This window comes from Amblyomma maculatum, chromosome 7, assembly GCF_055883805.1.
Source record: "Amblyomma maculatum isolate TAMU_Amacu chromosome 7, ASM5588380v1, whole genome shotgun sequence".
Lineage (NCBI taxonomy): Eukaryota > Metazoa > Arthropoda > Arachnida > Ixodida > Ixodidae > Amblyomma > Amblyomma maculatum.
In genome coordinates, this window is record NC_139350.1 from 112,087,305 (window position 1) to 112,105,592 (window position 18,288).

General features: G+C 50.0%; 1 protein-coding gene across 1 annotated transcript in view; it reads right to left on the reverse strand.

The window, feature by feature from the left end:
- Positions 1–2,728: 2,728 nt before the first annotated feature.
- The window catches only part of LOC146184436 (kelch-like protein 18), a 49,089-nt gene continuing 33,529 nt past the window's right edge, over positions 2,729–18,288 (reverse strand). Inside the window, exon 5 of the mRNA XM_084608534.1 lies at positions 2,729–3,012. Coding sequence (XP_084464660.1) covers positions 2,729–3,012 — 284 coding nt within the window. The remainder of the gene's footprint in view (positions 3,013–18,288) is intronic.

The following is an 18,288-nucleotide window of genomic DNA, read 5'->3' on the forward strand; positions in this document are numbered from 1 at the left end:
GAGAAGACGAAGAACCAGACTTTCCCCTTATCGCAGCCGTCGACGCGCTCACTGTTTCGCAGCAGCAACGTAACGATCCGGATCTCGCACCGCTTATCGATTTTCTGGAATCGCGCACGACAGAAGTTCCCGTTTCTTCGCCAGAACGCATTCATTGTTTTGCATGCGAAACAATGTCTTATACAAGATCAACTTCGCTCCGACAGGAAGAGATTACCTTCTCGTCGTACCACAGTCTCTTCGCGAAAAAATCTTACAGGCATGTCATGACGAGCCCACCGCGGGTCACCTGGGGTATGCTCGAACTCTGGCCCGAATTAAGAAGAGTTATTACTGGCCAAACCTTGCGGCCGCAGTACGACATTACGTGAGAACATGCCATGATTGCCAGCGAAGGAAAACACCGCCTGTGAAACCGGCCGGTTTACTGCATCCTGTTCAAGTGCCAAGATGCCCATTCGAACAAGTTGGCATGGATCTGTTGGGTCCTTTTCCAATTTCTGATTCCGGCAACAGGTGTATAATTGTCGCTACAGATTACCTCAAGCGTTACGCTGAAACGAAGGCCCTCCAGCGTGGTAAGGCAATCGAGGCAGCGAAATTTTTCATCGAACGTATGGTCCTGAGGCACGGCGCCCCGACAGTTATAATAACGGACCGAGGCACTGGTTTCACTGCCAAGCTACTGGAATCTGTCATGCAGCTAAGCGGCACTACCCATCGCAGGTCAACCGCCTACCATCCACAAACTAATGGCTTGACAGAACGTCTGAACAAAACTCTCGCCGACATGATGTCCGTGTACGTGGATGTTGAACATCGGTCTTGGGACGACATCCTCCCGTACGTCACGTTTGCGTACAACACGGCGCAGCAGGAAACAACGCAAGTGACGCCGTTCTCCTTACTGTATGGCCGCGAAGTTTCAACAATGCTCGAAGCCATGTTGCCTCACGACGGCCGTGACCTCGAAGTTGGCGCCGAGGAGTTCACTCAACGCGCAGAAGAAGCGCGACAGCTGGCGAGGGCACGCATCCAGAACCAGCAAGGTCGAGACGCCCAGCGTTACGATCACCGCCACCGTATAGTGACTTTCGCACCGGGCGACAGAGTGTGGCTCTGGACTCCGATTCGACGTCGGGGACTATCTGAAAAACTTTTGAAGCAGTACTTTGGGCCATACAAAGTGCGTCGTCAGCTGAGCGACGTCATGTACGAAGTGCTTCCGGACGGCTTTTCTTCTACTCGTCGCCAGCAGAAATCCGAGGTTGTCCATGTCGTGCGCATGAAGCCGTACTTTTCGCGAGAAAATTAGCGCACCGCCTAACGCATGTTTCTTGTTTTATTTTTTTTTTCTCTCTGCTTTCGAATTCATCAAGTTGACATTTATTTTTTTTAGAGAGGGGGGTAATGTAGCGTGTGCAACAGCAGCGGCTAGGCCGCTGCTCATCGAGAGTCTCGTGCGCGGACTCGAAGAAGTGGCCCCGTGGCGTTCGAGAAGAAGCTGAAGTTAGCTGCCGTCTCTCGGTGCTCCGAATCTGCTCTTCTGCGCCTGCTAGCTGCTCAACCCCCCGTTAAAACCCAACCTTCTGGTTACGGGCCTAAACGGCTACGTGACAATATCTAATTGAAATTTTGTAGAACTTGCTAGGAACAAAAATCCGGTCTTCCAATCGTAACTGTTCCTTCTGCCATGTCGGCGCTTGTTCAACTTCTTTCGTCGCCTAGAGCAGCTGGAATGCAAGGTCCGTGGATCGAAGGGAGCGATAATATTTCTTTTTATTAAATATATTGTGCTAATCAAGTGATAAGAGTTGAATAATTTTCCAATAAATGAAAATATATTGTCCACACTCCATACACTGCTAGCCCCGCCGGGGCGCAGGGGTTACGGCGCTCGACTACTGTTCCAAAGACGCGGGATCGAATCCCGGCTTCGGCGGCCGCTTCTCGATGGAGGCGAAAAGCTGCGATGTCTGTGCACTTTAAAGAACCCCAGGTGGTGAAAATTTCTGGAGTCCTCCACTACGGCGTTTCTTATAGCCTGAGTCGCTTTGGGACGTTTAACCCCACAAACCAACCAAACCAAACCATTGCAACAAACTATACATTGCTAACCGGTGCATCTCGCGTGTGAATGAACAGCGCTTAAGGTACGCCCTCCCGCCCCCCAAAAAACAACAACAATGGCTGTTACTTTTTCACCGCACGTACCATTAGCCCTTAGCCCTTCATGCGTTACTGAACTACAGGCAACGAATTTCATAATGGCATGCTGAGGTGGTTCGATGATTTTTAGTTCTTCTGTGTGTAAAGTTATGTAGCTTTAAATACTTGCTCTAGGATTTGGTCAAGCTGTGCGTCAAGGCGAGCGCATTAGTAAAATCAGCTTCGAATAAGAGCCGGTTATTTCAAATGACCGTTCTGGTGATTTGCTTTTGAAAACATTATTTAATGAGTCGTAACTTTCTTGAGCGTTTTAAACAAATAAATGAATGCTAAGTTTCCAAGCCTAAGCTACATTGTTTAGTTTTCGTTGTCCACTAAACCTCTATTTTATTGGCACGCGGCTGCGGCTTTGCTACTTGCTTCAGAAACGGTCTTTCCAATATTAGCAGCGCCATACTTGAATAGTTGCAGCAAGGTCTGTCATCGCATCGACGACATACGTTCGACTTGACTGATGGGAGGAATACGGCTTTTCTGGGACTGCACAAAGCCAGTGGTTTCATTTCCATAGACTCTCATACACATTCTCATGTGGCATTTGTTGTTCCCCAAAAGGTGAGTTGAGCCGGTTATTGAGTTCGTCATTCTCACTTGTGCCGACTCGGCGGTGGCCATCGAATCCTCCGATGATGAAGATGCGCCCGGACATCTCCACCATATGGTGGCTGCTGCGGGGGCTGGGCATGTGCTGTATCAGGCACCACGAGTTGGACAAAGGCGTGTACTCTTCTACGCAGCTCAGAACTAGGTGACCGTCGCAGCCGCCACTCACGTAGACCCTGCCTGCGTTGGATGCACAGGGATCGGCGTGAGCTTCGAGAAAGCGTGATATTTCGCCGGGATCTTTCTTTGAAGTTATTTGGCTTCGCTAATCATCGACGTTTACGCAGCTAACAAAAGTTCACCTCTATGAAGGCATTAGGCCTAACGCGAAAACAGGAATTTGCGAGTAGATGAACTCTGGGGTTATGTGGTTAATAATTATACTGCCTTAACCCCACGTCAGCAGGTAGCACGACTTCCTCCTCCTGCTGTATAGCCGAATCCTTACGGCGCCCCTTTAAGTCATACGATTGTCGGGAGGTGTTGAAAAGTTTTCTTAGCTGAGGGATTTACATATGGGGTGTAACAAATGCTCCGCTACACAGTTAAGCAATAAAAGGGTTGCTCGATTGTTCTTAATAAAAACAGCACAGTCAAACTTCGATATTGCTAAGCGGTTTAAAACAAAATATTGCATATAAGGAAAAAATGAAGATTTATATTGCAAGCTGCAATAAAGCCCAAGCTTTACTCGGTCACTTTTACGTAAACAGTAAAAGTAAAAGTAAAAAACAGTAACAGTAAAAGAAGTTTGTCTCATTGACACTGCGTATGTCAATTGTAGCGGTTCCTAATAGGTACAGCTGCCCTGATATTTATAAGATAGCGCGAGCGTCGCCCAAGCTGCTAGTCAGCGCCTTACTACGGCGATAAGCGCACAACACGGCAAGAGTTCGCGCACGCGCACGAAGGTAGGACGTCGTCTAGTAAGCTCTTCCGATCACGATGAAACACGCCCTGCCACAATATCTCTTCACAAAAAAGACAAACAGAAAAAACAAAAACAAAAGAAACCGGCGTGCAGTAGAGCCCACATAATTTGCTTGTGCCACTTTTACCGTGTTTCCATCACAAAGAAGGCTGCTAAAACCAGAAGTTCCAAGCTGTAAGAAATGCTTTCTACGTGCTGCTGTATTTTTTTCCTTTCTTTTACTTTTTCTTATCTTGACTCTTCTCCGGGAAGAAAATCACTTTTAAATGTCGCGTGTTATTCGTGCGCATGTGCTCTACTGCCCTTCGGGTTTTCGCGAACAGATAATATGGCAGGGCGGCTGTCCTCATGATCGGAACAGCGTAGCAGACGACGCTCTACCTTTGCATGCGTATACAAACTCTAGCCGTGTTGCACGCTTATCCCCGTTATAAGGCGCTGGCCAGCAGTTCGGTCGGTGTTCGCCCTATATTGTTAAAAATCAGGGCAGCTGTACAATTATACGACATGCCAATAATTTTGTTTCGTGCCGATCAAGGTAAATGCGCTCGAATTGTTTCCAAGTGTAGCTCATTTTCTAGTTTCCGACTGAAAAAAGAAAGCGTAAAGGGTCGTAGGCAGCGTCACAACATTACAAATTGTACTGCGGTATATGAGACACACTATGAAAGTAGCATAGACATCGATACACGGGAAGAACTTCAAGTCAATTTTTTGACAACTCATGAGTGCAGCTAAGAATTGAGGTCGTCATCGTTTTATGCTACCTATTAGAGCCACCAAGAAGTGTAGAAACGTAATACTTACACCAATTGCCACAGGTCTCAAAGACATAGTAAAATAAGGTGCAAGCTTCTAAAATTTGGGGCTGAGGCATGTCAAGAAATATAGGAATATCAGTGTAGTTAGAACACATTAATTTCCTAATGATTATATCTGGACATAAAAGAATAGTAAAAAGATTAGTTTTTAGAGCCATTGTGCGCTGGACGCTGGACCGCCTCAGTCCTTGCCCTTTAACGGCGGTTAAGGTCCTTGGCCGTGGCTACAGCAGTCGACCGGCTTTAAGGCATACGGCCCTGTTTACTTTTCTAACAGCAACCGGCTTGTGTGACAAACTCTGAATGTGCTCCAGGACCCCTTAATCTTCCACTCTTTTATCTCCTTACCTCTTTTCTCGAGTGTAGGGTAGCCAACCGGTGACCTTTCTGGTTACCATCTCTGCCTTTCATCCTGATATCTATCCACCTACCTACCTACCAACCTACGTGCCTACCTACAAACCTACCAACCTACGTGCCTACGTACAAACCTAACTGCCTGCCTGCCTGCCTGCCTACCTGCCTACCTGCCTACCTACCTACCTACCTACCTACCTACCTACCTACCTACCTACCTACCTACCTACCTACCTACCTACCTACCTACCTACCTACCTACCTACCTACCTACCTACCTACCTACCTACCTACCTACCTACCTACCTACCTACCTACTTACCTACCTACCCACCCACCCACCCACCCATTCACCTACCTACCTACCTACCTACCTACCTACCTACCTACCTACCTACCTACCTACCTACCTACCTACCTACCTACCTGCCTACCTACCCACCTACCCACCTACCCACCTACCCACCTACCCACCTACCCACCTACCCACCTACCCACCTACCTACCTACCTACCTACCTACCTACCTACCTACCTACCTACCTACCTACCTACCTACCTACCTACCTACCTACCTACCAACCAACCAACCAACCAACCAACCAACCTACCTACCTACCTACCTACCTACCTACCTACCTACCTACCTACCTACCTACCTACCTACCTACCTACCTACCTGCCTGCCTGCCTGCCTGCCTGCCTGCCTGCCTGCCTGCCTGCCTGCCTGCCTGCCTACCTACCTACCTACCTACCTACCTACCTACCTACCTACCTACCTACCTACCTACCCATCTACCCGTCTATCCGACTGACTGACTGTCCGACCGTCCGTCCATCTATCCATCCATCTATCCATCTATCCATTCATCCACCCATCTATCAATCCATCTATCCATCCATCCATCTATCCAACTATCTATCCATCCATCTAACTATCAATCCATCTACCTACCTACATATCTATCTACCTATCTATTTATCTACCTACATACCTATCTACCTACCTACCTACCTATCTACCTTCCTATCTACCTACCTATCTATTTATCTACCTATCTATCCTTCTACCAATCTATCGACAACCTCTCTATCGACCTACTTATCTATCTACCTATCTGTCGACCTACCTCTCTATCGACCAACTTATCTATCAACCTACCTATCTACCTAGCTACCTACCTATCTACCTACCTACCTACCTTCCTTCCTTCCTTCCTTCCTTCCTTCCTTCCTTCCTTCCTTCCTTCCTTCCTTCCTTCCTACCTACTCATTGTTGTGGGCCGCTGTGCCCACCTAGAGATAGACACAGAAGAACGAAGGACACAGGCAAACAGCACTTGCCCCGGCGCTCTTCTTTTGTTCTCTAACCCTCGCGCTCGCCTCGCACTCGTTCCGCGCCTCTTCTTTTTCTGGCGCAGCGCTACTCGGTGCGCGCCGTAACATTCTTCCACCGGGGGGGGGGGGGGGAAAGTGTCGGCGAGCTGCAGCAGGCGTTCCATATATGGGGCGGAATTTCGTGGGGAAGGCAATGAGGCAGCAGGCGACGACAGTAGTGGTGATGACCAGGTATCTAAGTCGGAGTCAATGCTGGCGCCGTTGACATATCGCTTCATGTTTGACACATGCTCCGGGAAAATGTGGTGCACACCGCATAGTCGATGCTCCGGAGGTCTTCGAGGCGGTATGTCACGGTGCCGAGCCGTTCAACGACGCCGTAAAGGCCGCGGTATCGGGGCAAGAGCTTCGTGGCACAGCCAGTCGCGCGGATGGTGCGGCGAACGAGGACCAAGTCACCGGACCGGGAGGAGGGAAGTGGTGGTGCTGCCGCATTGGCCACTTGCACACGCGCATAAGCCCTGAGAAGGTTGCGCTGAGCGTCGAGGCGGGTGTAACGAAGTCGTTGGGCGGAGTCACTTGGTGACGCAGTCTGATGGGGAAGGCCCAACTGCATCGAGAGGGATGGAGGGTGTTCTGCCATAGACGACCGAGAACGGCGTGACATGTATTGTTTCTTGCCTCGCAGTATGAGTGCAAAAGCTGCCGCGGGAACAAAACGATCCTAGGCGAGTATATCCGTGAGGGTGCGGTTAACACGCTCCACGATGCCATTGCACTCGGAGTGATTGACGGATGTAGTGGAATGCGCAATGCCGAAGGAGCGGAGGGTTCGCTCAAATTCATGGGACATAAAGCAGCTCCCACGGTCCGTGATGAGGTGTCGGGGCACACCATGCCGAAGAACGAGATGCTATTCCACAAACAAAGCGGCATGAGCGGAAGAGGTGTCTGGAACAGGCAGTGCTTCGACCCGCTTGGAAAAGTAGTCGATCGCAACCAGAATATACCTCTTTCCGGCGGGCGTCTTCGAAACTGGCCCAAATGGTCCAGTCCAACCATTTCGAAAGGTGAACTAGGCTGCGAAAAACTCTGCTGGGGTGGCTTGGTTATTCGCGTGGACGATTTCCGGTATTGGCACGTCTGGCAGGATGCAATGTATTCCTAGACGTCTCTGGACATATGCCACCAAAAGCGCTCCGACACTCGTGCGTACCCAGTCGAAAAAAACTACAGAACTGTGTCAAAAATACGACAAAGTATCTTGTAGTTCTGTCGTAACCATCAGATTTTTCTGTAGTGCTGTAGTACTTTTTTGTAGTTCTGTAGTTTTTCTGTAGTAGATTTCTGTTGTCTGTAGTTCTGTAGAAATTTGCTGTTGTAACTACATAAATATCTGATGTTACTACAGAATATTCTGTTGTCACAACAGGTTTCCCGTCAAAAACCACACAGACATTCTGTCGTAATATCAGAACATTTTCTGTAGTTTTTTTCGACTGGGTAGGTCTCGCCGCGACCAAGATGACCAGCTGTGGGGGCGTCGTGTAGGCCGCGCAAGACTTGCGACCGCAGTGTTGCTGGCACCACTGGCAACCACACGGGTGGTTGACCACGGAGCCGCCTCACATGACACAAGAGATTATCTTTAATTCGATAGGCGCGGCGCAGTTTACGGAGACCTGCGCCGGTGGCGGTGCCAAGGAATTGGACTATGGCCGCAATGTCGGGATCTTGCGTTTGTGCAGTCCTGAAATCCGTCAAAGTCGTCACGGGACAAGGGTGGCGAGAAAGGAAATTGGCATCTTGATGGGCAGAATCGCGCCGATGCACTATGGTGAAATTGCACTCTTGAAGTTGCAGTGACCAGCGTGTAATCTTGGCATTTAAGTGTTTGGCAGACTGAAGCCAAGGGAGAGCGCTATTGTCCGTGACTATGGTAAAATGACGGCCGTACAGGTAGGGACGGAATTTCTCGACGGCCCAGACAACGGCGAGGCACTCGAGTTCCGAAGAGGGGCGGCGGCGCTCTACGTCGGAAAACTGGCGGCTGGCATAAGCTAGAACTTTGTGGTCACCAGACTAGTCAGCGCCGAGCCCATCCTGGCTGGCATCCGTGTGGAGGACGATGGGGGCCGATTCGTCATGGTGGGCCAATGTGGGAAGCTTGAGGAGGGCGTGCTTGATGTCAAAGAACGCGAGCTGTTGGACCGGCGTCCAACTCCACGCTGCATTCTTCTTCAGCAGGACGGTCAACGGAGCGCTTCGCTTGGCAAAGTCCGGAATGAAACGACGGAAATACGAAGAAAATCCAAGGAAACTTTTGAGCTCCTTGGCGGTGGTGGGAGCTTCGTAAGCCGTAAGCGCTTTTAATATGTCAATGTCGGGACGGATGCCATGCCGGCTCACAACGTGACCGAAGTACGTCACCTCTGCAGAACCGAAGAAACATTTCTTTGGTTTTAAGCGAAGCCCAGCAGAAGTAAGGGCTTCGAGGACGAGTTTGAGTCGTGTTTGGTGTTCTTCAAACGTAGCCGCGTAGACAATTACGTCGTCCAGGTAGACCAACGCCATAGTCCACATCATATTGCCTAAGACATGGTCCATGAGGCGCTGAAAGGTAGCTGGAGCATTCGAGAGACCGACGGGCATACGGTCGAAGTGGTAAAGGCCGTCGGGAGTCACGAAAGCCGTCTTTTCCGCATCATCGGGGTGAATAGGCACCTGCCAGTAGCCCGAGAGCAGATCTAGGGTGGAAAAATAACGGGCCCCCTTCAGGCGATCAGGTGCATCGTCGAGGCTGGAAAGAGGGTACACGTCGAGGTACATAATAGCATTTAGCTTGCGATAATCAATGCCGAAGCGGAGTGTTCCATCCTTCTTGCGCACAAGGACTACAGGGGAGGACCAAGGGCTACAAGATGGGGCAATGATTCCCTGGTCAAGCATGTCGCATACGTGCTGCTGGATGACTCTCCGTTCGGCTGGCGCTACACGGCGACGTTGGTGATGAATGGGTCCGCGGTTTTCAGTGTTGATGCGGTGTTGGGGCCAGGACGTTCACCCGAGTTCACCGGCGCTTAGAGCAAAGCAACTGCGATGTTCGAGCAGCAAAGCCTTGAGAGAGGCAAGCTCCGCGTCGGTGAGGGTGGGGCCAAAGTTAAATGTTTCCCATGGTAGGACCGCCGATGCTGGAGGGTGCTGAGGCGGTGCGTCGGCTTGCAGAGACGCAACCAGTGATCCGGAGTTCATGATTGAGGCCGTACCGAATTGAGTGCCAGGCGTCAGCACGAGAGGTGCGCGGCTGAAGTTAAGCATAAATACGTGGGCCTCTCCTCTGAGCACAGGCAGAAAGCATCGAGGGGAGGTCATCTCACGGGCTGTAGCTGAACACCGGATGGGTTCGAAAAGCATCTCCGCTGTGATCGGACTGTCAAGTTGGCATACACCCACATTGCCGCACCCGGAGGCAGAGTCACGGCGGACGCTACAGTCACGGCAGTGACGTCGATCGGCTTGACTCGACGTGGCCACTTTGTTGCGAGGTAACGCACAGATTCTGAGGCACGCTTGGTTGCCGACAGGGCGACGCCGAGAGTGGAAATCCTGCTAAGCCAGTTGGGCACAGAGAGAGTTCGGCTCGCCCGTGGTTATGTTGTGGTAATACTAAGGACGACTCCGGCTTGCCGACACCACCCGCACCCGAGGACCACTGGCCAAATAGGGCTGTCTGCTACAACAAACTCGGTGGAGAGGGTCGTTCCGAGCGCTGTCAGATTGACGATTACACGTCCGACTTGCTCCCCTGGGGCGCCGTTAAAAGCTAAGAGCCGGATTTTGGCGGCTGGAAGAAGCTGGTGGGGCTCGATAAAAATAAACGATTTGTCCAGCACATTGACAGCCACTCCGGTGTCGACCAAGGCCTCTACGTGCCGGTCAAGCAGAGCGACGTCGACGAGTATATAGGGAGCTTCAGTTCTTATCGAAACCGACGAAAGGAGGGGACAAAAAGGACGAAGCAGTGTGGGGACGGATTTTATTCGGCGGAATGGTGCCCCCTGAGTTCCGCCAAATCGTTTTCCGACGTCGAAAGGCTAGCACAGTCCCTCGCGTAGTGCCCCCTCAGGCCGCAGCGGAAGCAGGTCGTGCGGGTATCGTTATGCTCGCGTCGGGTAGAGGCCACTGTAGGGACTGCCAATCGAGGAGTCTGCACCGAGAAGGCGCGCGCGGCAGACGGTGCCGACCCTCGCGTGGCCAACAAAGTCAATTCCGCCTCGATGGCGAGCACCATGGCGGCGCGGACAAACTCAGGACGCCGAAAACGGACCAAGCGCTGCACCTCAGTGAGTCGGATGGCGTCGACAAACGCCTCGGCTCCAACCAGGGCCACGACGCTCTGAGGTGCCCCCGGCAGCAACTGCACACCCAGGCGCTCAATCGTGGCGGCGAGGTCCTGGTATGTCTCCCCGGGCTCTTGACGGCGGGTTCGCAGGCGGTGGTACTGCGCACGGGGTGACCTGAAGCACTGTAGTGGTCGAACAGGAGGCCCACAAGGACGGTGTAAGAGCCCAGCTGGTCGGGCGGCACGTTCTGCAGCAGCTCAGTTGCGCATCCTCTCAGTTTGGAGACGAGCATCCATACCTTCATTTTCTCGTCCCAGCCTATCACTGTCGCAATACCTTCCAGTTGGATGCGGTAAGCATCCCACGAGATAATCCCGTCAAACGTGGGTAATTCCCCTACGTCCTACGATGTAACCGCGCCGAGCACGTTATTGGCCGCTACAACAGCAGGCCTAGTGACAACAGGGCTGGAGGCAGTGGTGGCGGTGACGCCAAAAGACTCGTGCCCTATGTTGGGCTCGGCAGGCACAAGGCGACGGAAGTCGCGCCGGAGAGCTTCCATCTCCTCAACCTAGGCAGTCAGACGGGCCTTCCATGCATCCATCCACTGAGTAACTATATCAAGGAGGCACTTGATACTTCCATCCAGCTGCTGCGAAGGACTGAGCACCTCCAAACGTCTAGGTCTAGTTGTACCAGCCGTTGTGTCGTCGGCGCCATTGCCTGGTGGCAAAGTCCTGTCGTCTAGCACGTCGCGTCCTTGACTTTGGGAGCGGGTGAGCGACATAACCCCACCGCTGCCACCAAAATGTTGTGGAACGCTGCGCCCGCCTAGAAATAGACACAGAAGAATGGAGGACACCAGGAAAACACCACTTGGCCCGGCGCTCTTCTTTTGTTCTCTAACCCTCGCGCTCGTCTCGCGCTCGTCCCGCGCCTCTTCTTTTTCTGGCGCAGCACTCCTCGGCTCGTGACGTAACACTATCTATCTATCCATCTATCTATCTATCTATCTATCTATCTATCTATCTATCTATCTATCTATCTATCTATCTATCTATCTATCTATCTATCTATCTATCTATCTATCTATCTATCTATCTATCTATCTATCTATCTATCTATCTATCTATCCATCTATCCATCTATCTACCTATCTTTCTATCTATCTATCCATCCATCCATCTATCCATCTATCTATCAATCTGGTTGGTTGGTTTGTGGGGTTTAATGTCCCAAAGCAACTCCGGCTATGAGAGATGCCGTAGTGGAGGACTCCGGAAATTTCGACCACCTGGGCTATCTATCTATCTATCTATCTATCTATCTATCTATCTATCTATCTATCTATCTATCTATCTATCTATCTATCTATCTATCTATCTATCTATCTATCTATTGTTACGGGGATGTACTTAATGTGACAGCACTGCGATGGGCTGAACTCGACGCTAAGACTTCGGTAGCCGTGCAGAATCTACTCTCTCAGCGTCGTTCTCTTTTTCAACGCTTCGTCGTGCCCGCGTTCCTCGATCGTCGTCTTTGTCAGTGAGCGCACTTTGGTCCCGCGTTTCCCGGTAACACTACCCCCCTCGGCAAAAGGCACCGTCCCGGTGCGTATTAGGCGTGTGGTGTGGAGGGGGAGTAATATGGCTTGAGGCGGGCGACATGTACAATTTCGGAAGTAGGTGTAGCAGTCGGTGACTTCGGGTGGAGCGGTGCAATCTCATAGGTCACGTCGGTCACAGGGCGTAGTACACGGTAAGGACCCGTGTAGTGGGGCAAAAGTTTCTGACACAATCCCACACGACGGCACGGAAGCCAGAGCAGCACCAGAGATCCGGGAGGATAGTGCACATCGCGGTGGTGAGCGTCGTAGCGGCGTTTTTGAGCTTCTTGAGAGACGGTGAGATTGTGACGAGCAATCTGGCGAGCAGCGTCGGCTCGGGCGATGGTATCGCGGCCATAGGTTGTGACGGGGCCAGCGGCGGGAAGCAAAGTGTCGAAGGGCAGTAAGGGGTCTCGTCCAAAGAGAAGATAGAATGGAGAGTACCCAGCAGTGTCATGACGCGAAGAGTTATATGCAAAGGTGACAAATGGCAGACTAATATCCCAGTCGCGATGACTGTCGGATACGTACATTGCGAGCATGTCGGTGAGGGTGCGGTTAATACGCTCCGTAAGGCCGTTCGTCTGAGGGTGGTACGCAGTGGTGAACTTGTGCCGAACGGAGCAAGAACGAAGTATTTCCTCAACAACTCGGGAAAGGAAACAGCGGCCACGGTCGGTAAGTAGTTGACGGGGAGCACCATGATGTAGTATGACGTCGTACAAAAGGAAGTCAGCAACGTCTGTGGCGCAGCTGGTTGGAATGGCGCGAGTGATCACGTACCGCGTGGCATAATCGGTGGCCACAGCGATCCATTTGTTTCCTGACAAGGACTCGGGGAAGGGCCCTAGGAGGTCAAGGCCAACACGAGAAAATGGCTCAGTCGGTATAGCAATCGGCTGCAGGTGTCCAGGTGGCAGCACAGGGGGTTTCTTCCGGCGTTGACAGAGGTCGCAAGCGGCTACATAACGTTGGACAGAGCGGTAGAGTCCAGGCCAGAAGAAACGCCGGCGCACGCGGTCGTATGTGCGTGAGAGGCCAAGATGACCAGCTGTAGGGGCGTCGTGCATTTGTTCTAGAACGGCAGAGCGTAGGTGTTGGGGAACGACGAGCAAGTGCTCAGCGCCATCAGGTCGCATGTTGCGGCGGTATAGCGTATTCCCATGAAGGAAGAATAGGGAGAGGGAAGAGTCACGGCTGTGTGTGCGGAGGCGGTCGATAAGAGAACTGAGGGTTGGGTCCAAGCGCTGTTCGTCGGCTATGTGAGAAAAGTCCGATATAGAGAACACACAGGGGTCCGACTCGTGGTCAGTAGAGGAAGGGGGATCGACGGGATAACGGGACAGACAGTCGGCATCCTGGTGGAGCCGACCTGATTTGTATACAACGGAAAAGGTATACTCCTGCAAGCGCAGTGCCCAGCGGCCGAGGCGGCCAGCAGGATCCTTGAGGGAAGAGAGCCAACATAGGGCGTGGTGATCGGTAATTACAGTGAATGGTCGGCCAAACAAGTAGGGTCTGAATTTTCCAACGGCCCAGACGAGAGCCAGGCACTCCCGTTCCGTAATAGAGTAGTTCTGTTCCGCTGATGACAGGAGACGACTGGCGTATGCAATCACGCAGTGTTGGCCGCGTTGTCGCTGTGCAAGAATGGCACCAATCCCGTGGCCACTGGCGTCGGTGCGAAGTTCCGTCGGGGCAGACGGGTTGAAATGGGCCAACACAGGAGGATTGGTGAGAACAGCGATGAGGGTGGAGAATGCGTTAGCCTGCTCTGGTCCCCATGAGAAAGGAACGCCTTTCTTCAGGAGATTGGTGAGAGGACGAGCAACAGCGGCAAAGTTTGGGACGAACCGGCGAAAATAAGAGCACAGTCCTATAAAGCTGCGGACATCACGGGGTGAACGGGGAGATGGAAAAGCACTGACAGCACGAACTTTGTCAGGATCGGGTTGCACGCCGGTGGAATTCACCAAATGGCCAAGCACTTTAAGTTCGCGGCGACCAAAACTGCACTTCTTTGAGTTCAGTTGAAGTCCGGCACGGCGAAAAAGTGCGAAGATGGAAGAAAGGCGACGAAGATGGCTTTCGAACGAGGGCGAGAAGACAATCACGTCATCCAAGTAACATAGACAAGTCGTCCATTTGAAGCCGCGGAGTAAGGAGTCCATCATTCGTTCAAACGTAGCAGGGGCGTTGCAAAGTCCAAAAGGCATAACCTTAAATTGGTAAAGACCATCGGGTGTGACAAAAGCTGTCTTCTCGCGGTCTTGTCCGTCAACAGAAATCTGCCAGTAGCCGCTACGAAGGTCGATAGAGGAAAAGTAGCGGGCTCCATGTAAACAGTCCAAGGCATCGTCTATTCGCGGCAGCGGGTAAACATCTTTCCTTGTTATCTTGTTCAGATGTCGATAGTCAACGCAAAAGCGCCAACTGTTGTCTTTTTTTCTAACGAGCACGACAGGAGAAGCCCAGGGGCTGTTCGAAGGTTCGATGATATCGTTGGCCAACATCTTGTCGACCTCCTGCTGGATGACTTGGCGCTCAGAAATGGACACACGATAAGGCCTCCGATGTACAGGTTTTGCATCGCCGGTGTCAATGCGGTGTCAATGCGGAGTTGCGGAGGTTGATGGAGCCGCGTCGGTTGCCATCGTGACGGTTCCGAGGTGACGGCCGCTGCGGAGATCCAGTGTCAGATTGTGTCGAACCCGCGACCTCCACCAAGATGTTACGGGGATGTACTTAATGTGACAGCACTGCGATGGGCTGAACTCGACGCTAAGACTTCGGTAGCCGTGCAGAATCTACTCTCTCAGCGTCGTTCTCTTTTTCAACGCTTCGTCGTGCCCGCGTTCCTCGATCGTCGTCTTTGTCAGTGAGCGCACTTTGGTCCCGCGTTTCCCGGTAACACTATCTATCTATCTATCTATCTATCTATCTATCTATCTATCTATCTATCTATCTATCTATCTATCTATCTATCTATCTATCTATCTATCTATCTATCTATCTATCTATCTATCTATCTATCTATCTATCTATCTATCTATCTATCTATCTATCTATCTATCTATCTATCTATCTATCTATCTATCTATCCATCCATCCATCCATGTATCTATCTATCTATCTATCTATCTATCTATCTATCTATCTATCTATCTATCTATCTATCTATCTATCTATCTATCTATCTATCTATCTATCTATCTATCTATCTATCTATCTATCTATCTATCTATCTATCTATCTATCTATCTATTGTTATGACAGTGCATCGTCCGCACTTGCGCGCTCTATTGTTCGCCTGTGGGCATGGATATGTGCTCTTGGTGCAAGGGCGCTAAGTGAGCCTGTTTCCATGAATCCTTTTGTGTGAGCCTTTGTTGAGACCCTGTAAATGCCAAATTGGCCCTGTCAAGGGAACGTCTAGAAAAATACAAAGAAATGTCGCCCTGTGGGAAATAGCCGGAAGTGCTTTCGTTCAATTGTTCACCCTTCCTGTCGAGAAGCGCTATGGTCAAGTGAGGAATGCCTATTGTCCAAAGGAGACGACGTCCGCTGACGTGCAGGACAAGAAAGGAGCATGACGCATACGGCCATTAGAGGATTTCCCGGGAATGCAGGAAAGATTTGCAATTGTCGGAAAGGGACAATGCTGGGAGCAGTATGTGGCGCGCACGTGCACTTGGGTTTCAGAGAAGGAAATCCCCTTACCGGAACCAGCATATCGGATCTTTGCTGAAGAATAGAAATGTACCTCCTCGCCGTTCCCAAGCTCTTTCCGCCAACAAGTGACCACGCCCAACGAAACAATGCCGGACCAGTCAGTGCATGAGACCATCAGTGCAGTGATGTGTTCGATTGGATGCCGATATCTGAGGGGCGTGCCCTTGAACTGGTTGGTCAGCATCTTCAGAGAGGGGCTGGACATAGGGGGTTTTAAGGACGTTGCAGAGCAGGAAATGACGCTCTGAGCCCTGGGTAAACGGCTCATCCAGACGCTTCTCGCTATGAACTTTTAACGCTTGCCATTTTGCTGATATACCCTTTTTCATGTAAATAAGTTGTCTCAAAGTGCCATTAAACCTGCTTGTATATATTTTACCAACTTCGAAGATTCAATCCTTCATCAACCCGGAGTCTCTGCACACTACCAAATGAAGGCCGGGTCGACTTATCCCCAGCGTCACGACACTATCTATCTATCTATCTATCTATCTATCTATCTATCTATCTATCTATCTATCTATCTATCTATCTATCTATCTATCTATCTATCTATCTATCTATCTATCTATCTATCTATCTATCTATCTATCTATCTATCTATCTATCTATCTATCTATCTATCTATCTATCTATCTATCTATCTATCTATCTATCTATCTATCTATCTATCTATTTAACTATCTATCAATCTCTCAATCTATCTATCTATCTATCTATCTATCTATCTATCTATCTATCTATCTATCTATCTATCTATCTATCTATCTATCTATCTATCTATCTATCTATCTATTTGTCTGTCGGTCTCTGTCTGTCTCTGTCTGTCTGTCTCTATCTATCTATAGATCTACGCAGTTTCCTTGACCTATCTTGGCGCTTTCGCCGTTTTATTCCCAATTTAGCTACCATTGCTCCACCACTACACAACCTTCTTACCGGCCATACTACTTTCAATTGGTCCGAAGAACGCAAGAAGCTTTTCAAACCCCGAAGACTGCCCTCCCTTCGGACCCTGTTCTCGCTCACATTGACGACACTGCTGCCTCCATTCTCCAAACCGATGCCAGCCGTCTCGGTATCGGCGCCGTACTTCTGAAACGTGACACCACTTCTCCAGAAAATGTAAATGCGTTTACCGGTCGAACTCTAACACCAGCGGAACGCAACTACACCATCACTGAGCAAGAGTGCCTCGCCGTCATTTGGGCAGTTCAGAAATTCCGCCTTTACCTCTACGGCCGCCATTTCACAATCGTACCGATCACCACGCCCTGTGTTGGTTATCAACCCTCAAACATTTGACTGGACGCCTCGGCCGTTGGATTCTGCGTTTGCGGGAATCTATCTATCTATCTATCTATCTATCTATCTATCTATCTATCTATCTATCTATCTATCTATCTATCTATCTATCTATCTATCTATCTATCTATCTATCTATCTATCTATCTATCTATCTATCTATCTATCTATCCATCCATCTATCTAGAGGCGAAAAGCAAGGCGCCCGTGTGCTGTGCGATGTCAGTGCACGTTAAAGAACCCCAGGTGGTCAAAATTTCCGGAGTCCTCCACTACGGCGTCTCTCATAGCCTTAGTTGCTTTGGGACGTTAAACCCTACAAACCAAACCAAACCATCCACCTATCTATCCATCCATCTATCTATCTATCTATCTATCTATCTATCTATCTATCTATCTATCTATCTATCTATCTATCTATCTATCTATCTATCTATCTATCTATCTATCTATCTATCTATCTATCTATCTATCTATCTATCTATCTATCTATCTATCTATCTATCTATCTATCTATCTATCTATCTATCTATCTATCTATCTTTATATCTATCTATCTATCTATCTATCTATCTATCTATCTATCTATCTATCTATCTATCTATCTATCTATCTATCTATCTATCTATCTATCTATCTATCTATCTATTGTTTCACCCGTGCACATATCCTTTATTGCAGAAATAAAGCAAACGGGATATCGATCATGCGGCTACTTTCACGGTGTAACTAATAATAAATCTCAAGTCGGGTTCAGAAGAATTGAACCGCGGGAGCATACTTTATCAACCATGTATATGGTACGCCATGAAATTTCACTTCAATATGTGCAACGACGCTAAGCATCAGCAGAGAGCGAACCCACCTCTGAAGGCGCAAGCTGAGCCATCGCTGCGCGCTGTAGTCATCGGGGACACGTTGGTCCACTGGTTCGAGATGGGGCTGTACCTTTCCACAGTGGCAAGGCGAACTGACTCTGCGTCGCGGAACCCAACAGTGAGGCAACGTTTTAGAAAAACTT